Genomic DNA, 22,446 nt, shown 5'->3' on the forward strand with positions numbered 1-22,446 from the left:
CTGGGGCCTTGGGTTTCCTCTGCGACGGTTGGGGCTCGAGGGAACAACAGCTCTGGGGTGGCTGCCTCGGGTGATGTACCTAGGTGAAGAACTTCCGCAGCAGGTGACCTACAAAGCAATGAACCGGGTGCTCCAGAGGGTCAAACTCTCCCTGTGTGTCACGCAAGACGAACTCGCCAACGGCTCGGGTATAGGAAGTAAATTGCAAAGGAGCGTGGCGGCACGAGCGTCGAGTTGTCTATATATGTGGCCCAGGAGTCACATCGGATGCGTTCCAATGTGTTTCTTGGCGCCAATTCTCCTCACCTCTTCGCTGCAAAAAGACCGACTTTCTCCAACAGACGCACCCAAAGGCCTCGGCTCGAGGACGGAACAGGTAAAGAAAGGTTTGATGCCGGAAACCGGCGCTCAGTGCACTAATTAATAGGCGTTACTGCGACATTTCAAAGAGGTATTGAGAGTGGAAAAAGGTAAGACTAATGGATCACATTCCTCCCTACATATGGCCAAGTCACATATCTCGGATTCTGGTACAAACATGTGGACATCCCAATTCCAACACTGTCCTCCAGCATTGGAGCCACCACAGGAAAATGAGCGACACCACACACCGCGAAACCGCTGACAGCGATGGTTGTTCCTCCTCTTTCGACGAGCATCGACGATGACTCCCTATATTCATATAAATGTGTGCACTCCGTCACCAGTCCACCTCTTCTGATCATCCATCCGGTCGCCTGACCGCAATCGCAGACTCATCTCTCTTCTTGATGGTGAAGGCGGGTATCGGGTGGGAGTTCACAGCCCCAATGGGTTATCTGCATTCTGCTTCTTGCCTCCAAAGGGTTCTTTCATTCTTTGTCCCTCGGCCTCCTCTTGTTTGGCAGGGCCACCTTCGTGGTTCCCATAGCCGACTCCGAGCTGTTCTCCCCAGCCTTTGCCCATTCGCATGACGCCGCCTACGGCGGGATCGACGACGCCGTGGATGGGACGCCCTAATGCCTCGAACGCTTTGCCCGTGACGTTGCCGACAGGAGACAGCGTGTCCTCGATCTTGGCGCCCGCATTGTTGCCAAACTCTTCGGGCTTGGACAGCCACGAGCCGCCCGCTGCAATCAAACCCATGATGGTCAGCGTCCATCCGTCTGTCTGTCTAGACCACCCTTGTTGGGGAGGACCACTCACCAGTCTTGCCTTTCTGGACTCCTCCTTGGCCCTCTACGCCCTCGGGGGGAATGTTCTCCGCGTTTTCGTTCATCTCTATTCTGTTTTCCTTGTTGTCGTCCGCCATTGCGTTTTCACGGTGGTTTGTAGAGCGATGGGAGAGTGTAGAGGTATCGTAGAGAAGATATGGATCGAGAGACAGTCAGGTCGGGCGACCATCGACATCATAGCCTTTTTTGCCATGCGCAAAAGGCAGGCACCAAGCAGGGATCTGCACCTTGTGGTGACGATGGTTGGATGGAGGGAGGGGGAAACATCGCCTTGGATTCGTGTGGCGCAGAGCTTGTCGATGACGTCGGTGGGCTGCAGGGGTCAGGTTTCTGGATGCTGCAACACAGCAGCTTTGCCCAGCCTTTCCGCCTACATATCGCATCTGCTCTGCGAGATAGGCGAAAACCAGTGTTGGGTACGGGCATGGCCTGTGGTGGTTGTTACACCGCCACATCCCATGCGCGAGTAGCCCTCCGCGATCTCTCAAGGAAGTAGACACCTCCACCCAGGTCGCCGGCTTACTTATCAGTGCGAAAGATGGATTTTTTACACGTAGATCAATTCATGTTGCTCATACATATGTATATCAGTACAGTTCAAACCAGCCATCCAGCCATACAAGGGCAAATGACAAGCTTCGCCACCAACTCTCACGATTAGCGGATCTCAAGGTCTTCCTCTTTCCAGAAACTAGCCTTCAGGGCCTCTCCATCCATGAACCCATGTACATAGCAGCATCCGACGATCCGATAATGATTCTGGACTCGTCGAAGCACAAACGGCGTGGGACATCCCAGGAGGATGCAAACCAAGTCCGCATCTTCCGTCTCCCGCGGAACACAGCACGTCAAGCACATCTTTTCCGTCAGGGCCAGCCTCCGGCCAAAACTATAGCGGAAGCTCTCCGAGAGCATGTAGCAGTAGGTCTGGAAGACGGCGTCTACCGGCATCGTGGGTCGGAAGTCTCTCAACGAACCCCTGCGCTCGGCCGATGCGTGCCTCGCAGCGTTGTCGATGGCTTCCAGGCAGAGCGGCGTCATCTTGACGTTCCCACATCGGACGTATCCGCGTCCCTCTCCTTCAGACGGGACGATCAGATCGGCAATGGCGGTTTGCCAGCATTGCAAGGTGAACTCGTTCAGAGGCAGACCCTGGAGATGTTGCACGGACTGCATCCACTCCCAACTGTCGGGAAGCCAATGAGACTGAGCAGACACGTCTGCGTGGCTTATCGTCCCCTGGTACGGGAGGGCAGGGCCTCGGGAAGTGATCTCGTCAACGATACAGCCTCGCACAAAGATTGAGCTGACACGGTCTGGATCTTGCATCATCGTGGGAACACTGTCCTCATGCGACGGTTTCCATGCCCACATGAACTGCGTGTCTTTGCTTGCGTGGTAAAGCGTTCGGACCGTTTCATCGGAGGGGTCGTAGAGATCCGAAAAGGCATCTTGGTTCGATCGGGTGAGGAGCACCTCCCATGACTCCGCCGCGCTCTGCACGCCTAGACAGTTATACAAGACGTATGGTCCTCTGCCAGCCTCGATGAGATATCTCGCCACCTGCAGGCCCACAGGATGTATTTCTTCACTCTGGTAGTCAATGGGTATTTGATCTCGGACACGAGCGTCGTCGACCAGCGCAAGGATCGCGTAAACTTTATCCCTGGCCTTCTTTGCGTGACACTGCCTCGTGCGCCACAGTAACGTGGATAGGGGTAGCCGCTGATGCTGGTTATCTCTAGCTTCCTGGATGAGCTGAACAGCCGTATGTGGGACGGTCAGGTCCCACAGAACACTGGCGAATTCCTGGCTAGGCATTTGCTCTGACGGAGCTCGGCGATCGAAATGGTAGAGCCACATGGCGTAGGACAGAGCTCGCATTATTCCACACGGCAAGTATGTCCCGGGCCGCATCTCCTTCCCAATAACAAAGGCCGACTGACAAGCCAATGTGTACTCCTGGATAACCCATACTCTGGTAAACCACGGTCTCTGCATGAATCTGGAGAATTCCGGCCAGAAAGCATCCCGGACATCGGGAAGGCCAAAAGCTGCGAGCACTTGCAAGCAGGACTTGAGACTGTTATTGCGAGCCACGGAGCGTGCTTCTTCCCACACTTCTTGGGGAATACTGTGAAACCGATCCAGTATCGAGAGCACTTCAGGCGCTGCGCTTGATCCGAGGTCGATGATCACTTGCTCCGCCTTCGAAAACGTCCTGTCCATCGTCCGGACCTGTTGTTCCTTCTCCGCCACGTCCTTTGCGGTCGGGGCCTGATTAATGCAAAGGGCATCAGCCCACAGGAACCTGCTGCTGTTGGAACGGCGCAGCCGGACGAACGCTGAGTGAAGATTTGGAGTTATCCTGGCTTGTCGTCCATTGCAAGAGATGGTGACCTTCAGCTCCTCACTGTCGTCGCCCCAGACATAAGAGAGGGCGGTATAAGAGTAGGAAGGCTGAAGCTGATTCATATGATGGAGACGACAGCAGACCTCGTCGTCTTCTGAGTCTGCCGGCATCAGCTCAATGACACGGATGTGGTCCGCCGTTTCTAGAGGAGTATAGACATAGTTTTTGGGAGTCAGTTGCAGCCTGAAGCCTTGCTCCAGGAATCGCCGCCTAATGAGTCCAAAGAGGGAGAACGACAAATGCAAAAGCGGAAAACAAAACGACCAAACGGCAACAGCTACGACGGGTCGGAGACGGCCCAGAGAGGAACTCGACATTGCGCAGAATGACTTTGAAGCTTGTGAGGTGGAATATACATGATATGCACGACTTACCTCGTCATTTTGACCATCAGCACCTCTGGAAGGAAGGCGCCTGCACCGCCTCAGCCGCAGATGCCTGTTTCAAAGATCCCTGCAAGCATCCTCAGAGCTCGTAGGAGTCTTGCCGAGGACGGTTTCAGTGGACGATGTGGCGGCGGCTCATCCATCCATGTTGTTGACGAGCTTCGCCTTGGAATTTTGCCTTCAACAAAGGCCAGCCGCCAGAAGTATGGGGTTGCATTTCGCTAGGAGCGGTTTGCCCATGAAGAAATCCTGTGGCAAGGGATGGGTTGAGGTTATAGAAGACTGCGTCCCTGGTGTTGCGCGGGCGCTTAAACGGCGCTTCGGGCGAAATGCGCCGCAAGAAACAATCAATCAAACATGCCGAGACAGCAACCTGGAGTGTCTTTCAACTGCCCCAACCGACTGCGATTGACCTGAACAGTCACTCAATGCTGCTTCCGGGGCATTTCATTGGAAAGATATTCCTTCTAAAGCGTCGATTGGTATCAACTTGGGGCAAAATTACCCCTTTGCTGACCTGTGTCCGGGAGTCGATGTCGGCCGCGGCCCGTCTCGTTGCTCCTTTGCTTCGTCCCCTGTTCGAGATGCCTCGAAATCGTTCCATCTCCGTTGCCTCTCCCACTGTGTCAAGGAGTATGCGGCGGCGTCCAGAGTTTGCTTACCAGAGATATAGAGCGAATCCGAAGCGCAGCGCAGCGCTCCCGCGAACGCCCCAATAAGGTAGAATCAGGGTGGCATGGTGAATTGAACAAGGAAGAGAGAGGCCGCAGCGCTATAGCTATCCTAGCCCAGACCACAAAATAGCAATCCTCATCTCCGGGTTTGCCAGAACCATAGCTGCCGTCAAGTGAAAAGACGATTTCTGGCCTTGGTTGAATCGTGTGCCGAGCAACAGCAAAGAGAACCTTTTTGCACCAGCCAACCAGTCGACACAATCCAACAATCGAGTAAGGCAAACCCAGCAGAGTCACAACCCACGACCGCAACCTTTGGAATAACAACAATCGGGACTGCAAGAGCTGGGGTGATGACAAGAACGCACAGACAGCCTGCACGGGGTTTCCGCCCGTGCAACTGTCAGCAGCAAGAATCCATACATACCAGTACAATAGACACGCCTCGACATGTTGCAGCGACAGGAGTCAGAGATCAAGCCCTGAACCTGTTTAATGCTCGTTAGCTCAAAAGAGAAGGCTTTTTCGGGGACTCAGATGGATCTCAAGGTTGGGCGATCAGCCGGAGAAGAAACATAAGGAGTCGGTGCTCGTCCAATTCTACTTGGCGTATAGCATTCCCCCCCCCCCCCGGGTCCCCGGGGTCCTTGGTGAGCAGGCTGAGATAATGCACAGTTGGCGAGGTGATTGCTGGCTGCTTGTTCCTGGCCTGGTGAAGGCAAACAACAATGACTGCAGAGATGCCCCAATGTAACTCTTCACCTACGACAATGTTGTCTTCGGTGCGCTGCATAAAGGCCGGTCGCTAGGATGCTGAACAACAGAAGCCAGAGATCCCCCACGACTCTTGGATTGTAGCCAGTGACTGGTTTCAAGCGTAGCTTGGACGAAAGGTTCGCGAAGCACAAGTGCCCATTCGACTGTGGTGTTGTCCATTGCGATTTCCGGGGTATTCCTCGAGTAGTCGCGGGGACTTGTATAGAAGCACCTCAACAACCAGAGTGAATGCTGGCCAGTTGCATATAAAGGATTTTGCGGGGCAGAACAAAACCTCTGCTGAAATTCTAGGAGATCGAGACGGGGGAATATGATAAACAGATTGGCGGAGACCTAAGGGAATCGAATAGTACGACCTCTTGTACCTCGTAAATTGAATGGGTATCATATACTCTGAAATGGCAGTCAGCTGGCAATGCTGCCGTCAAACTCTTCTCCTCGATCCGCCTCTTTTCTCTAGTACCTCCCTACCAAGAACCTGGTGACCAGGTGTGACTGCAGGGAATGCCACTGCAAACTACCGAACTACCACGACAGTGTTCAACCCGGCATTGTGGCACATTGACACATTGGCGGGGTCCTTCTGGGGAACTGTGACTGTGACTGGGCAGAAAGAAGACACTCGCGGGGGGTATGGTGGTACTCAGCAGTGCAGCTGCTGTGGCGCAGAATGTACAGAGTATTGCTCTAAGTGCAACACGCCAGAACTCACGGCAGAAGCAAGCGACACATGGCAGAGTAATAATGCACCAACGAGCGTCGACGACTTGAGAGCTGATAGAAGGTTTTGTATTGTACAATCATTACAGTGAGATATATAGACTGAAATCATTGATATACTCTTCATCTATCAGTATCAACGGAAACCCTCAATCCCACGGCCCTTTCCTGGACCAATTTTGTTGAACCTCTTCCATAGTAACTTGCCCAGCCTTGTCAGGATCCCATGACAGTAGACCTTTACCCGTGCTGTTAGTCTGCCTTGGCACTGCGGCACCATTCCCCTATGCCCGGTCGAAGTCCCGATGCGTCTCGGGCGACACAGAGCGTGAGTTGATTATCACGGGGGTGACGGAGACCCCTCTTTCGAGGCCGACGGCTCAGCCGAGTAATACAGCTCATCTGATGAATCCAGAACTGTTGAATCCAAAACTGATGAATCCAAAACTGATGAATCCAAAACTGATGAATCCAGAACTGATGAATCCAGAACTGATGAATCCAGAACTGATGAATCCGGCCCAACTGATGAATGGTAATTCGTCGGGGTTCTCGCCCACCCCAACACATGCGGTGGTGGCGTTGGCATCGGTGACGGTGACGGTGTTGGCGTTCTTTCATATGGCCTCGATAGGACGATGCGGTTTCTGGCATTTTCTGCGTCTAACAGGGATGGAGCGCACTCTTCTTGGATCTGGTCATCTGGCGGGGACTCCTCCGACTTTGGAGGAATTCCTACCGCAAGAACTGTCTTCTTCTTTGGAGACTTCATTGGAGACACTGTTCCCACGCGAGGAAGCCACTTCACCTCCGAGGCCGGAATATTCGTCATAGTGTGGAAGATCAGCACATCGCGGATGGCGATCTTCTTTTCACGGCTCATAACCTTTTTGACCGTGTCGATAGAGATTACATCGATATGAGACGAAAGGATCAGGTTGGGGGAGCGCGAGGAACGGCTGCCAGCCGCCGCCCCGTCGTAGAACCATGCCACTAGCAACAGTGTTATGTTTTTGGTGTCTTCCATAGCTGGGATCCGTTCCGCTTTTAGTACTCTGATCTCCAGGACCAGAGCCTTGGCCTCTTGCGCCGTATTCTGGTCGTCCATCCAGTACACCACAATTTGGTCATTTACTCGCACACAGAGGAAGCCCTTCCTCATTTTTCTGAACTTCGATAGCTTCGTCCAAGCGGGGAGACCCCGTTGTGTGCCCACGATCTCGAATTTTGCGGAGCCATTGCGTGGATGGGTCTTGACCCGATAGTAAGCGGAATCCGGCTCGAGTTCCGGCTGAACGGAGGTGGTTTGTGGGGAGGGCATGGCTCGACACGCTAGACACGGTAAAGGGCTTATCAACGTATCAACGTCTCCACCAGCCGATGTCGGGTAGACTACCGTTGAAGGAACCGAGTGATGTCTAAGCCAACTCCGGCTTAGAAAAGGAGAGGGAGATCTGGAGATGTGTTCGTGGTCTGGTGGACAGGTCTCGAGAAGCGGAGGATCCGTTAGATGTAACGGGCTGCAGGAGAATGTGTTGACACAGCGGCAAGATTAGTTTCTGATTGGGCCAGCGAAGAGCTGTGCTAGTTAGTAAGGAGGCCTTGCGGAGGAGAGCTTAAGCCGACTTCGCCCAGGGGCAAAGCCGAATTAGAGCTCACCAAAGCATGACTCGTGAGCCTGTGGCCTGAGGAGTGGTCGATGGTGGCACGAGAGGATCGAAAGTGGGATTGGGAGAATTAGGGAGGTCAGAGAGAACGGGTGAAGAGAAATTAAAGATGAGAGTAAGGAAGAGAACAGGAGGTGGTTGGCAGCAGCGGGTGGTGACGAGACGTTGGGCTGAGCTGGCTACCCCGCAGATCTCGAGTTTAGCACTAGTGCGGGAGGTGGGGCCCGAGCCAGCGGTCCTCGCGAGTAACTTTCAGGTGATAATGTGCTTGGTAATCGGAGCTAAGCTGCTCCAGGCTCTAGCGCGGTGATGTCTAGCCGGAACCGGAGTCTACCGGGGTCTATTGGCCCTACCAGGCGCCCTGGGTTGCACTACCTGAGTCGAGCTATGCCTTTCTCGGAATGCCCTGGTCTCCTCGCGTCAATCGCCCGGATTTTCCATTTGACTTTTCAGCGCTCAGCCCCTCCCTCCCTCCTTCGACCTCAGATATTCACACTTTTACACTGCAGCCTCACACCGTAGGCCAGGAAGCCCGAAAACTGGTCTCCAGAAAATCCAAAGCACCCAATCCCTCATGAATCATCGGCATCTGCCCGCGGGAGCGCCGACTGCTGCTAAGCGTCCCTCCTGGCTCCTCTAACTCGGCCTCACTGCCCTCTGTCTTTGTGCTCCGTCCCCCAATTCGCCATCGTCCTCAATTGATGGATCACAATGCTCGTCATACTCCTCAAAATTCTGCCCTAGACCTTGTTCCTCCTTCGGGGTCAACGAGGAAACCAAGAAGGCGGAGGGTACAATTCTCTCTCGAGCCTGGGGAGATAGTAACCACTGCAGCAGACAGTGAGCACACACCGCCGTCGGCGAGCACCGAGCCAGAAGTGCCCAATTTGCGATGGGCACAACCCCCGCCCCTACAGCCTGCGAGCCCCCCGACCGTCCCTCCAGGAGCCTCGAACGTCCTTTTCCACAATGTATCGCCACGTCAGGCTGAGGACCATTGCATGACCTCGGGATGCCCCTACCATCCTGCTCCCGAGTCTGTTCTCGTGTCATCCAGAGATTTTGGCAATGTTCGGCAACTGTATACTGTTGCTCCCAACCATGCTTACCAGATACAACCGCCGCAGGCAATGGCTTCCGCATGTACCTCTCAAGCTCAGCAACAACCTGGCAGACCGCTGGGAAGTGAAGGCCAGGTCCCCCAATCGCATGCCCTCCCACTTGGGTGTAATAATCAAGCCCAGCTGTCGTACACCGTGCCACCTGGATACCCTACTCAACCTCAACGTTCATATAGAGAGGCACCCACAAATCCACCCCAAGCACAGCAGCCACATACCTTGCCACCGAGAAGTCTCGGCCATGCTGAGCAGTCGTACAACGGGTCACCTGGAATTCCCAGCCAGGCACAATATTACAACGCTGCTCAAGGAAGCTCCGGTGAGCCCGAGCAGTCCTTTGGGATGACACCAAGTTACGAGGGGCAATGGAGCAATCTACCAACAAGCCATCCTCAGCAGTCGTTTATGCCCGCACCAAGCGCCCCTGATCATCGCTGGACGTCTTTGCCAAACAGTCACTTCCAATCCCTGGAAAGTCAAACAACGCCGGGCCCATCGACAATCACGTCACGGCGGAGGAAACGTCCCGCCGAGGATCCCAGCCCAGGAGGCAGCGGAGGTCCTCCTCCTGCCAAGAGGCAACACCAAGGAGGCAGCCCACGGGGAGGGTCCCAGCGTGCTCCTCATCCCGATAATCGTCTGGCGATGTCGTGCTGGCGGGCGTTTCGATCATTCGACAAGAAAATCAAGGACTTGCACCAAGGCTACTGCGACCAGCGAGATCGCGACAAATGGGAACTCAAGAAACGCGAACGGGACTTTAGGAGACGCGCGCCGGCCATGAGAGGCGAGTACCAGCATGCGTTGGATTCCATTATACAGGATCACGAGAGGGTGCGCAGGTACTGGAAGGATCAGTTGCGGACTAACGAACGACGATGGAGAGAAATAGTTCAGCAAGAGGACAGCATATGGCGAGCCTCGTATGCTGAACTGGACAGGATCTGGGATGCCTGGGTCAATGGCGACCCCCAAGACGATGTCCATCCACAACTTGTGCAATATGTCCGTCATTTGGACGCCGCGGTTCAACACCTGGGCTCGAAATCCGCGAGTCGCACATCTAGGTACGAGCCATCGCAGGGGCGACCGGCTCACCCACCGCAACCTGGCCCTAGCACAGCGACGACTGTACCACCGTCACCATGTCCCCCTCATGTGCCGTCGGCCATGACGGCGCCGCCAACATACCCTCCTAGCACAGCTGTGACAATGCTGCCATCTCCGTATTCTCCTACCACAGCATTGACAGTGCCTCCATCAACATGTTTTCCTCCAACAGGGTCGCCAACGTCCCCTTTTGATCCAGCAGCGCCCCTGCCCCCACCGCCCCGTCCGAGTATGGTATCGACAACACCACCATCAATGTATTCTCCTCACGCAGCAACAGCAATGCCACCACCACCACGCGCTTCTGACACAGCAACGACAATGGCCCCGCCGCCGCGCCGTAAAAGACCGGCGATAGTGCCACCGCCCCCGCTTCCCGACATTGCATTGCCACCATCACCGCCGCCTGACCCCGCAAGCACATTGCTGCCGCCGCTGCGCCCTGACCTAAGAACGGCCAGGCCACCGTCTCCACCTCCTAGCCGGACAACAACGTCACCACAACAACTGCTGCTCGCTGATATCGGAGCCGCAAGGCCATCATTGCCCCATCCTAATAGAACAAGGGCGCTGCCATCACCACAACAGCCCATGCTTGTGACGGTGACGCCGCCGTCACGGTTTCCTCACAGCGCCGTGAAGATGCCAGCAGAACTAGGTCTTGTGAAAGCAACGAGGATGCCAACGGAGCGAGATCACAAGCCACATCCCCAAAGTGCGATGGCGGTGTCAGAGCCAGAGTATTATAGAGTATCGACAATGCCACCGCAGATGCATCCCCACAGGGCATCGACAGTTTCGTCAGAGCTGCATTCATACACGCCAATGACGGTGCCACCGGCATCAAGTCCTCAGAGGACGTCCATAACTCAGCCAGGGCCATATCGATACACCCCAATGACGATGCCACTGGAATCCAGTCCTTACGGGGTGCCGATAGCTCAACCAGACCTGCACCTCCACGCACCAATGGCGATCCCACCAGAGCCACACCGATACACACCAATATCAATACCTTCGGAACCACACCCTTTCAGCTCACCAGCAGTTGCGCCAGAGCTACAACCCTACAGAACAACGTCAAAGCCATCGGGATCTGGTCCTCTCGGTGAAACGGTGATGCCACGACAGCGACCTGGTCACAGAACAAGGGTGGTAACATCGATATCACCCTCGCCCTCACCACCACTGTCACCATCACCATCTCCTGAACCGCAAGCACCACCACGACGTCTCACATTGCCCGCAGACATGGAGAGAGCCACGGGCCTCGAAAGGGAAGAGGGGAAGCGCCAGGGAAAGGAGAAAGGGAAGGCAAAAGAGAAGGGAAAAGGTAAAGACAGGGACATGACACCAACCGAATTCACGGCCAGAGATCCATCACGACAGCCACAAGGCGGCATGAATAATGACGACGATGATGATGATAATGACGATGACTATGATGACGACGACGACGACTCCTCCTCGTATCTCAGAAAGATCACACGTGCTGGACATTGATAGATATGGGTAGGAATGTGTCTTGCTGTTTCCTGGATGTTTCGGCGGTTTTCTTTCTCGATCTCTGGGCTCATGAACACCCAGCGAAACTTGATTTACTGAGTGCGTTGTTGGTCTGTTGTGCTGTTTTTCTGACTGACGGACGCTGACGCATTTCATGACCGAGATGAGTTTGACGATGGTGGTGGTGGGTGGCTTCACCTGAGATGGGGGAACGAACTATTTCTTTGATACAACACCAAAATGTGTTGGACCTTGCTTGGCCAGAGGGCGGGGAGTCTTGCTGGCGATACAAGTAATATATAGATATATAGATATATACATCACTATCTTTTCCGACAAGACTCGGGGATGGTGTGGCTTCTATGTAATTCGTATTATTACAGGTTCTTTGCCCGGCGTCCTGGACAAAATGATCTCCAAAGATCCCAGCTCTCCGAGTGTGACCAGTCTCAATGGGGGAGGCGACAGGGCCAGAAGAGCGGGAGGGGGGCTGCCAGCCCTAATTACATGACAGCCCTCGGCGCCCATTGCGGCAAACGCTCTTCAGAGGGCTTGCATCCTTTTTTCCTGTCTCTTGTTTGACTTGGGAGCGAGGATCACTCACATACACACAGCAACGTGGGAAATAGAATACACGACATGATGGAACTAACCTCTCCAACATCATAGCTGAGCTACGCGGCGATTAAATGACTGGACTGACTGACTGACTGTCTGACTGACGGTTTGCAGTGAGCGACTCAACCACCTTCCCCTTCCCTCAGCCAACAACCATAGTATCCCTTTTGAACGAACTGCGATGATGAGAGGCTGTTGATACAGACAGGTTCCTGGACCCCAACCGCAACCGCAACCCCCATGCAACTCCCACCCCGCCTATTTTCCCTTTTACAACGACCTGAATGGATGGGAAAATCACGCCGCAGTCGCCGCTCTCCAAACGCCGCCTGGTTCCCCCCACCCCCCCCCCTTCCCTTTTTTTTTCCTTCCCGCAAGCAACTTCTCCCTGCGTCTGATGGACTTTGACAACGACGATGATGGAAAGGACTGGGGCGGGACCGGTCCCTCCCCTCCCCTCCCCTCCCCCCTTCCCGTTCTTCCGATATCTTGCTTTTTCTGGGCCTTTGGCACATGGCCCCTACTTGTCTCGTTTTCTGAACAGCTTGGAGAGCTTCGGTTTGGGCAGACGGAGGCCGCGGAGGCGGGCGACAAGGCGCCTCTTCTCTCCCGCCGCCGCCGCCGGACTGTTGCACGGGGATCGGTTAGCAACATGTGGATTCGAATGACCAGACGGTGACGACCGCTCAGGTAAGTCATGGGACCGCTACTCACTCCGCTTGGAGATCCTCCTTGGGCCGATACTTGGGCGCCTCGCCCTCGCACCAGGCGTAGAAGTCGACGGCCTCGTCCCACTGCCTCTGGCTGTCCTCGAGCGGCTGGTGCGACAGGCGCAGCGAGAAGCGCGAGAGCACGCCCAGGCCCGCGAGGACCAGCCCGTAGCGGCGCAGGTAGGCCCAGACGTACAGGCGGCGCAGCTGGTGCTCCTCGTCGGTGGCCGCCGCGGCGTACCAGACCATGACGTGCAGCATGCCCAGCGCGGTGCCGACGGAGCCGCGCAGCAGCTCGCCCTGCATGGCCTGCTCGATGCTCAAGCCCGGGAAGCGCGCCTGGATGCGGCGCCGCCCCCCCGTCGAGAGCAGGTTGAGCCGCTTGTTGTGCGCGGCCAGGAAGCGGAGGTACAGCTCGTCGTCGGCGCCGGTGCCCTTGTAGAACTTGCGCACCCGGCCGATCTCGTCGGCCAGGGCCTTGCGCTCCTTTTCGATGTTGGAGTCCATATCGGTGTGGAGGGGGGTGATGACGCTGGCCATGGCCGTGGCAGTGGCAGTTGCAAGTGGCACTGGCAGTGATAAGGCTGACGATAACGAAACCGACGGCGGCTGGTCAAGAAGCGATGCCACGTCGATGACAGCAGGGATGGGCAGGGGGGAGAATGCGCGGGAAATTGGTCTCAACGTGGGTTTATTGGGCTGCTGGCAATTGACACGGGCATGGATGAGATATGGGCTTTTGTTTTGATTTCTTCGCTTCGCCCACCCCCTCCAAACCGTGCTGAGGATGAAAGTGATGACGCTTGGGATTGATGCTGCTGAACGAACTGTCTGCTTCTTCTTTCTCCCTTCTTCTGTCCCCCAAGGTAAACGGTTTTCTGCTTTGACCCTTTGAGGCTTTTCTGCTGCCTGCCTGCCTGCCTTTCAAGAGCTGGCACCGGAATCCCTTGCTTCCCGCCCTCAGCGCGCCGGAGAAAGCCAGCCAGCCATATGACGGCGTCCATTCCATCCCAAGGGATGCATGGAGATGGATCGACACACAGACACCCAGATGGCCATGGCTCGCTTGTCCATTCACCCGTCACCTGTCACCTGGACGTCCCGTCCTGGGCATCTGCCCGCCTTCTCAGCCGCACACCACCTTCCAGGCAGGAGAAAGCCGGAGGGATTCCCAGCACAGACCACCCTGAGGCCCGGGTGCGAACTCTGGACTCTGTGGACTCCATGGAAGGCATGGCCCAAGGCATGGCCAATGGGTCCCGGGATCCGTGCATGCAGGACGCAGCAGGTTACCAGAAACGGCCGTCCTTGCGACACGACCACGACCACGACCACACGAACACGACAGCGTTAGACTTTTGACCTAGTGGCATTCTTTCTGGGGGTTGGCTTGGGCGGTGTACGGCTTCGAGAGAGGAGAGACGTCGTTCGGTCGAGTTTTGGCAGGTGATAATGGTGGTGGGTGGGTGGGTACTCAGTGACTGGACTGGGTGCTGGATGCTGGGCTATCAATAGACCTACCGACCTACCGACCTACCTGGTCGTGGGAGTTAGCCGAACAGACACTTGTGCCTGTTCCTGAGCCTGAGCCTGAGCTCTCAGATCTGGGGACCAGCTCACCGACTGCACCACATTGACGCCCGGGGACCTTAGCTCAGCCCGACCAAACCCACCCACCTTTGGCCCTCCTCACTGCCCATTCCGGAGCGTCAAGCGAAGCTGCCCATCCGCATCTGGCAACGATGCGCCGTGTCAACCAGAAAGCCATTCTGTCTGGCGACGAATCAGAGGCGTTGGAGGCTCGCGAGACCCCACGGACCTGTGCGGATCCCAGAAAACCACTTTGTAATGACCGACTTGCATTTCTTTTTATCGCTTTTTTGGATCCAATTCATATGCACGACACATGCTATGCATGGGTGGTCCTTGCAACGAGGTTCTGATTCCCTGAGCCTCAAAGCGAGCTAGAGAGATGCAGCATCAAACTTTTGGTAGACCTCTAAGGAGAGACACACAACTCCCAAGAGTATACGGCTGGGAGATCCGAGAAGCAGCACCTCAGCTTGGGGATGAAGCGCCCGCCTGCAATGGGCAAAGCCAGCATCTCCCCTCCTTTCTTTCCCTCCCTCCCTCAAGTTTGACGACGCCGCAACGTGCAAGACGAGGCAGAAGGTTTCCCCTTAGAGGAGTATATAGAGAGGGCACCTTTCCTTCGACATTCCTGACTCCCTTCTCTCCTCTCTCTCTCTCCAGAGTCTCAGAGTCCAAAGCATTGAGACTTGCAACTCCACAACTATCCTCCCCTGACATAACTTGTGAATACTCCCTTCGTTAGTCCTTTGCCCTCTCACCCACACCCACCCCCTTAGCCGAGCAACGTTGCAACCCCATCGACATCACATCGACATTGCATCACCATGAGAATCCCCTCTGGTTTTGTCTCCAGGGCCCCGGCCCCTCCGCCGTCTCCCCGGCCGGCCCACGTCGCCAGATCGCCGCTGACAGATGTCAATACCATGCCGCTTCTCACGGCGGGACACGATTCTGCCATCGAAGAAGAGCTCGCCGAGATGAGGGACCAGCTCGCAACCCTCCATGACCAGATTGAGCCACTGCGCGATCTCAACTCGGTCCTGCAAGTCCGCCTGGCGGTGCAGCAACATGAACTTGCCGCCAACCAGCGAGGCTTGGAATGTGCCCTCGCCCAGTCGCGTGACCTGGCCGCGGCGAACTTCGCCCTCAAGTGCCGACAAGGTCAGATGGAAGACCAGATTGCGACCGCGTTGCAGTCGGCGCGACTTCCACGCCTCTCCATCCAAGTAAGCTCCGTCGTGTCTTACCTTGCTCCCCCGGCTGTTTGGGTGCCCCCCGGTCCCCCACCGCAATTGTGCTACCCAGGCCGGTCCGCCTCGATGTTGGATCTGGTCATCATCCACGCGTGGTACCGCCGTCTCGGAGCCGGCGTAGTCCAAGCCCGCTACAGCGCAGAAGAGTACCGTCACAACTTCGCCGGTCGCAACCGCGTCGAGATCCGCGACCAGATGCCCGCCGGATACCTCCACGGCTGGGTAGAGTCTCACGAGGATCACGTCTGCCGGTACTACGTCCCGGCGCTCCCGATCCCAGGGTGGCCCACGCAACTCAGAATCCACAACAACCCGGCCAAGGGAATCTTCATCTGCGCGGTTGTCTATGACGGTGCCGGCGCACGCGCGAGCCAAGACGGCAACATTTTGCAGCACTTCCTTGTGAGTTTTTCGATTTGTTTTCTCCGATTGGTGTGTGCTTATTGGCTAACGATCCCAAAAAGCCTCGAGATGTTACGTGCGTCATCGACACATTGTCCCTGTACTGGGAGAAAACCGTGAAGCTTTCCCGCTCTCGGGACCTTGACAAGTATGCACGAGACGTCGTCGGGGTCAGCGACGAGTTCCGCAAATGCTGGGACGCCGCGAGCGGCACCATGTATCAGAGCCTCCTGGCTTATCCGCGCCGTTCGAGGGCCCTTTTCGACATCCAACGAGATGAGAGGTCCTTGACCTCCATAGTGGTGAACATACTGGATGAGCCGGGTGACCAGCGCTGGTGGAAGCTACTGGCGATGGGTACTGAGCGAATGCTGCCCAACCTTATAATGGCTGAGCATGTGCTGGCGGGCATCATCTGCCATGAGTTGGGGAACGGGCAGCCCGTTGCTACCGATACGGTGGAGATGTTTGCCAATCCGTTTATGGATGAGTTCACGATGTGCATTGATGTGCCGGAAGATACAGTTGTCGTTGACGCTGAGCCAAAGGACGGATTCGTCACTGAGTCTGAGTCGGAAAGCGACGCCGAGCCGGGAGACGATGCTGAGTGAGGGGCGGGTCCAAGCAATGGTGGCTAGGTGGGCAGAGCAGAGCAATACCGGTTGGGCGGAACATGACAATGATGAAGTCGGCAGGCAACCAGTGGGTGGGATTGGTGGGCACGGCCATGTACGCGTAGGAGTTGGCACGAGTTTGTAGGTCGATCATGCGTTCACTGCTTTGTCGGACAAGCTTTTTTCTTTTGGCCTCTACTTTGCCCCTAATTCTCCGCAAAATGGGTTTGAATTGAGATCGGCTAGAGTGGCTCCATTTCCTGACTGTAGGCCCCTCGCAGTTAACAGAGGGCGAGATAGCCGGAGCGTCGTTGCAACCGAAGCCAACTCGGCCGTGTGGGCAGTTGTTTATCTTGTAGCGTCGATAGGCGGGAGCCGTTTCGCCTGAGGACTCCGTCTTCCCCCTGCGATTCCCCGTATGCCGTCCGGACGAAAACTGGACCACGTAATAGTTAGTAGCCGAGCCTAAAGATCCAAGCTCAAAGGGGGAGCATTCCCCGCCGCAAAACAATATGCAAATCCACCATGACTCGTGACCATGCATGCTTTTGCACTTGAGAAACACCCCTTGAAAGAGAGCCAGCATTGGCCTATGGAGAACACCAGGGACGGTCAGGGGATGGACAGAAACTCTGTTCAGAGACACAGCCAACCGAACTGCGTCAATTAATCCTGTCGGTCTGGCAGTCGAGTTTTTCCTGGAGTGATGGACGCCCTCGTATGCAAGCCTGCGAGTGCTCGTAACCAACCCCGCGCGCAAGGAGCAAAAGGGATGGATGGATGGGGCGTGCAAAGCAGAGCAGAGGACAAGCGACGACGAGGACCTGCCTAATTAGTTGGCTGACTGGAGCACGGCACATGCGGCATCTCGATGCGCACACACCAGGGGCCCCTGCTCCTTCGCTTCGATCTGCACCTACCTTGACTTCAGAACGCCAGTAATTAGGCAAGTGCCTGGGAGATCGAAGGGCAACGATTGGATTGGGATATTGCTGTGTGTCAGGGAAACCGGCCGTGTCAGCAGCAACTCAATAGAATCTGCCCATCTCTCCGCGTACGAGTAGGTCCCCAAGGGCCTCAAGGTCGCAACCTTCGCAGCTCTCTCCTGATACGGCGATGCATTGCAAGGGGTCAACGGTCACACTTTCCAGCTGCCGCTCGATCGCTGCGTGAAGTCGAGCCCGGTGACTGGCCGCGGATCATGCAGAGTGTGCCGAGTCGCGCTTGGGCCAAGACAGCCTGAGGAAACTCGCTCAGCAGGACTTGTTGCTAGCTTGCCTCGCTCGCCTGGCCATCCTTGCTTGGTCGCTCAGCCGCTGCACTGTGGCTCGCACAGCCAGCCAGTTGCCCACCCTCACACAGACACACCGGTGTTTTCCCCGCTCTGTTGCACTCCAGCATTCTCTTTCTCGCTCTCCTGTTCTGTGCTTCTGTACGACGACAACAAAAACCCCTCTCCATTCGCCTTTCTTTTGGTTGCAACTTGCTAGAATTCCTCCCGATCGCACACAAACAGCGTCTGTCCAATAGCAATCTCGGAAATTTTTGCGGGGATTCTGGCCCCAACCTTCCAACTTTCCACTCTGGGGCCAGCCTGAGGCCGGACGGACACGGTGCGTAGCTCTAGAGGGCACTCAAGGAGATCATCCTTCGGGGGCGGCAGGATAGCTTCGCTCAAATTTTCCACTGTCAAATAACACAGTGCACGGCAAGACGGCAGCCGGCCAAGGTCAAAGGAGGCTAAGATGTGCGAAAGTGGCCGGGTGCATGTGCAAGACCGCGGAGACCAATCAACTTGAGCCGGTAGAGAGACTCGATGACCATGGTGGAGACGGCGGGATGAAGGTCGGCGGTTGACAGGCTGAGAGGAGGGCAGACTAGAACATGGCGCCTGTCAAAAGTCTGGGCAAAGTGAGGGGTGTGTAATGGCTGGTGCACTATTGGATGGGTCAGTGGCGGAGGTGGAATGGCATGCAAGAGAATATAAGCCCAGCATGGCCAGCACTAATCAGAAGGTCAAGTTGCATTTCTGTTTCGGTCGATGGTTGTAAAAGCCAGAGGGTGTGAAAAAGAAATTGCCTGACAAGGAAAAAGTCAAAATGGAGCCAGATACGAGGTCACGTGGCAGGGTCTTGCTGTACATCGAGAATCGAGGACGCCGGTCTTGGCCATGTGCCCGACGACTGGCCATTCCACCAAACCCGGGCACATTGCTGTTGGGAAACGCAGAAGCAGCAAACCAGACTGTCTGTCTATATCAAGAGAGCCACAGAGGAGGGAGGAGAGGTGCAGAGACGGGGGCAGCGTGTTGCTCTCTCGCTATCTGATGATCTAATCAATCTAATCTAGGGTTGAGACCACTAGCGCTATCAGTCCCCACTTTTACAGTCCATGGTCCAATGAGCGTCGCCGTTCTCGGATCTCCTCGGCTGTTCTCAGTTGTTGCCTCCTCCTGCGCCCTCCCCCTCTCCCTCTCCCTCTCCCTCCCTCTTCCCCTCCAAGCATTCACCTCAACGCCCTCCTCGTCCACCCACCGTCACGCGTTTCACATGCCGCCCTCGCTGTACCACGCCCGTCCACATTCCATCACCACTTGCATCAACATTCCTCAATCTAGATCCCCGTATATCCAGGATGATCATGGCGCCTCCCTTTTCGTCCCAATGCCTCATGTGCCTTCCCCCCATAGCCCTTCTCCTCGTCCGCGTGTGCCCGTCGCAGTGCCCTCGCGTCAGTACATAACATAATGCCCGGCCCTGCTGTGCCTGTTGCACTTACACAGGTAGTTCGCCCATTTCCCTCTGAATCTTGGTTTTTGCCCGTCCCCAAGTTATTCCAGAAAGCCTATTGTCCACTGCCTTTACACCCATTTGGCCCCTTTGCCCCTCTCCTTCTGTTTCGGCAATCACCCATCAAGCCATGGGAGGCTCCCGAGCCACGCTTCCTGGCGAGAGCTCCTTTCGGGCCAGTGGAAGCCCCAAGCCCTATGAGGCACCATGCGTCTCGGTCTCGTTTATCATGTCGTCCACCAGGCACTTGGTCACCGTCGGCATGGAGGTGGTGAACGACGAGTGGTTTGAGCGGCTTGGCCATCAGCGGGACACAATCCCCTTCGAATTCGACGCTACCTTCGATCCCAATACCGCTCTGTGGGTGGTCCACTCAGCTGAGGGGTCCGACCACCCTCCACACCCAGCCTGTCACATTCCAACTCCTGTCAAACGACGTCAAACACGGAGAGCAAGGGCGGTGGGATCGCCATCCCCATCCCAAGCACTCCCAGGTCCTGATCAACCCGTCTACCACCGACATCACCCTGACACCGCCATTGCCCCTGCTGCCACTGCGGAACCAGGGCAGAAGCAGTCTTCGCCTGTCACCTCCGCGCAGACTCACCATCACAGCAACCCCCAAGATGCAACGAACCAGAGCACCGATCAGCAAGGAATCGTCCCAGTGCAGGAGAATCGGGATTGCAACAACGAGATTGCCCTACCTGCTACCACCAGGAGGGGGAGTGACTGGTGGAGCGTCGTCTTCTAGTTAGTGCAGATAGCAAAAATGCCTTACAGTCTGAGCGCCCATGTTTTCTTTTCGGTTCGCCAAATCCAACTCATCTCCATAATATCCCTCCTGCCTAGTTGCCAAATGCAGCACCCATGCAAGTAGCAAATGCCTATTTTCTTGCCCACTAGACGGGGATCAAAAGCGAGAGAGTCTCAAAACGCTTTTCATGCAGCCACATGGATCGAAAGCCTACTGGATAGATGGCCACATTGGGATGTTTAGCTCACCCCTTGTGGGATGTGGTTTTTGAAATGACCACCGCAATATCAATATGCAGCTAGCTCGTCCTTGTACCCGTCGCATGGTGGATGAGAACTCAACCCCCGCTCCATCCAGAGGCATATTTCTCAAACGCATCGGGGACCGGCGACCACGTTGACAGGTCCTGAAGACCCCGATGGTGGTGGCATGGGCGAGCACGATGGTTGGCTTGCCTTTCCATCATCGCGCCCTCAAGGGCCCCAGGAAAGCACCCGACCCAGAGTGTTCCAAGGCTGGTAGGGGACTTCTCAGCACTCTGACCAAAGTTTTGAACACTCAGCTCCTTTTCTGCGCTCGAAGTAAAGCCCTCTTCTGGACTCGTCCGCCGACGAACAACAATAAACCTCAAGCAAGAGCTTGGACTGTGGTCATCAGTCACCGGAGGAATTACTCGTCTAGGACTGTGAGTTCAAACCTCTTCCCTTGGCCATCTCTGGAGTTCTTAACGGCAAGCTCCGTTGAAGCAGAGTCCGGACTTCCGCTGGCCGAAACCCAAACCTTGTTGCAGAGCAACCCCATCCTCCCCCAGGTGCCGTGACGCTCGAACCAGCTTCGCATCACTGTACCAATCGAGAAAATGTCTGATGACGAGCATGACACATCTGTCGATGCGAGAATGCCCGTACCATTCATCATGCCGTTACCCAAGGCAGCGGCAACAAGAGCCATAACGACAGTAACGGCGAAAGCCCCGACGCCAGCAGAAAGAAAAGCAGTCGCAAAGGCCGGGCAAAGAGGCGCTGCAGCAAGGGCAGCAGCCACGCTGACCACGACGACCACGACGGCGCCAGAGCGTCCGGCCCCGAAACCTATACGGCGGCACTCATTGTCGAGCGTCGCCGCCGGGAAGAGACCAGCGTCGACTCGCCGACGAGTCCGGTTCTTTCTCCCACCCAAGGGGCCCGTCAGCGTTCCGGAACCCGGTGCTTTGCTCCCTTTGGACCTCATCCAGATTGCCGTCAAGCGGGACAAGTGTCTCACCGACGACCAGGTGGTGATGAAGTTCTGGAAAGGTATGTCTCGCCTTCTGTCCCGTTTGTCGCCTCACCCCATCTTTCCCGCGGCCACTTTACCTGGATTCTTGCACCTCTTGATCTTGATCTGGTCTTGCGGGCATAGGTGAGAACCCAAAGTTCTAACAGCGAGGTGGTTGTGAACATCTAGTCTACAACCTCTTGAGTGCCGCCACTCAAGACAGAGCCGATATCCGACGCTGTCACATGGCCTGGCGGGTCTGGAATTACATCCACGTCCGGGGCTCGATCGATCTGGACCTGGCGGTCAAGATGTGGAATCAGTGTACGCTTGATTGTTGAGACTGGCATTGGAGTTTGGCGATGGATTTGGGTTGGCATTGGGACTGGGACTGGGATCGGCGACTCGGCAGGCAGGCGTCCTGAAAGGTGCGGTTGGAAAAAGACGGGCACAAGAATGAAGCTCTGAGGAACAAGAGCGATGTAGAGAAATGCTGCGAGCTAGACATGTTGTACGAGAGTTGTAGGAACTAATTTCCCATGCTACGAGAACCGACTAGCTGCTCGCCGGGCAGCTAGCGAGGACCTCGCCGCTAGGGAACTTACCTCGTTGGCACCCGTAGCAATTAAGAGGATGTGCAAATCAGGCAATGCAAATGAGGTCGGCAGGCTGGTCTTTGGTGGGGATACCGTCGTTTCCTCGGCATTTTGTACGGTCTGTATCGAGGGAGTATGGCTGAATTACATGCAGAAGAAGTCAGTCACTCCATCCCGAATTATTGGGGGAGACGGAACCTCATAGTCACAGCGACTCAATGTCCCGAGTACATGTACCTAGCTACCCCGCAACCTCCATGCCTCGGCAG

The 22,446-nt window shown here is 55.8% G+C and overlaps 7 protein-coding genes across 7 annotated transcripts; 4 read left to right on the forward strand and 3 right to left on the reverse strand.

Annotated features, from left to right (window-relative positions):
- Positions 1-471: 471 nt before the first annotated feature.
- Positions 472-1,496, reverse strand: PV07_08878 (uncharacterized protein). Its single transcript, XM_016396083.1, has 2 exons — positions 1,186-1,496; positions 472-1,109 (listed from the first exon to the last, which is right to left on the reverse strand). Exons 1-2 carry the CDS (start codon positions 1,289-1,291, stop codon positions 799-801), a joined length of 417 nt encoding a protein of 138 aa, XP_016245939.1. The 5' UTR covers positions 1,292-1,496; the 3' UTR covers positions 472-798.
- Positions 1,497-1,858: 362 nt separating this feature from the next.
- PV07_08879 (uncharacterized protein) lies at positions 1,859-3,944 on the reverse strand (the record flags this gene model as incomplete). The annotated part of the gene is made up of 1 exon (XM_016396084.1): positions 1,859-3,944. One exon carries the CDS (start codon positions 3,942-3,944, stop codon positions 1,872-1,874), a length of 2,073 nt encoding a protein of 690 aa, XP_016245940.1. The 3' UTR covers positions 1,859-1,871.
- A 2,305-nt stretch (positions 3,945-6,249) lies between these two features.
- PV07_08880 (uncharacterized protein) lies at positions 6,250-7,505 on the reverse strand (the record flags this gene model as incomplete). The annotated part of the gene is made up of 2 exons (XM_016396085.1): positions 6,250-6,691; positions 6,745-7,505. 2 exons carry the CDS (start codon positions 7,503-7,505, stop codon positions 6,583-6,585), a joined length of 870 nt encoding a protein of 289 aa, XP_016245941.1. The 3' UTR covers positions 6,250-6,582.
- An 849-nt stretch (positions 7,506-8,354) lies between these two features.
- On the forward strand, positions 8,355-11,891 carry PV07_08881 (uncharacterized protein). The gene has a single exon (XM_016396086.1). It carries the CDS (start codon positions 8,553-8,555, stop codon positions 11,583-11,585), a length of 3,033 nt encoding a protein of 1,010 aa, XP_016245942.1. The 5' UTR covers positions 8,355-8,552; the 3' UTR covers positions 11,586-11,891.
- A 3,442-nt stretch (positions 11,892-15,333) lies between these two features.
- On the forward strand, positions 15,334-16,775 carry PV07_08882 (uncharacterized protein; the record flags this gene model as incomplete). Its single annotated transcript, XM_016396087.1, has 2 exons — positions 15,334-16,164; positions 16,227-16,775. The coding sequence occupies 2 exons, from the start codon at positions 15,334-15,336 to the stop codon at positions 16,773-16,775; spliced, it is 1,380 nt and encodes a 459-aa protein (XP_016245943.1).
- A 2,832-nt stretch (positions 16,776-19,607) lies between these two features.
- PV07_08883 (uncharacterized protein) lies at positions 19,608-20,321 on the forward strand (the record flags this gene model as incomplete). The annotated part of the gene is made up of 1 exon (XM_016396088.1): positions 19,608-20,321. The coding sequence occupies exon 1, from the start codon at positions 19,698-19,700 to the stop codon at positions 20,319-20,321; it is 624 nt and encodes a 207-aa protein (XP_016245944.1). The 5' UTR covers positions 19,608-19,697.
- An 862-nt stretch (positions 20,322-21,183) lies between these two features.
- On the forward strand, positions 21,184-21,922 carry PV07_08884 (uncharacterized protein; the record flags this gene model as incomplete). The annotated part of the gene is made up of 2 exons (XM_016396089.1): positions 21,184-21,619; positions 21,771-21,922. The coding sequence occupies 2 exons, from the start codon at positions 21,184-21,186 to the stop codon at positions 21,920-21,922; spliced, it is 588 nt and encodes a 195-aa protein (XP_016245945.1).
- Positions 21,923-22,446: the final 524 nt, after the last annotated feature.

The sequence above is a fragment of the Cladophialophora immunda genome, assembly GCF_000835495.1.
Source record: "Cladophialophora immunda strain CBS 83496 unplaced genomic scaffold supercont1.5, whole genome shotgun sequence".
NCBI lineage: Eukaryota > Fungi > Ascomycota > Eurotiomycetes > Chaetothyriales > Herpotrichiellaceae > Cladophialophora > Cladophialophora immunda.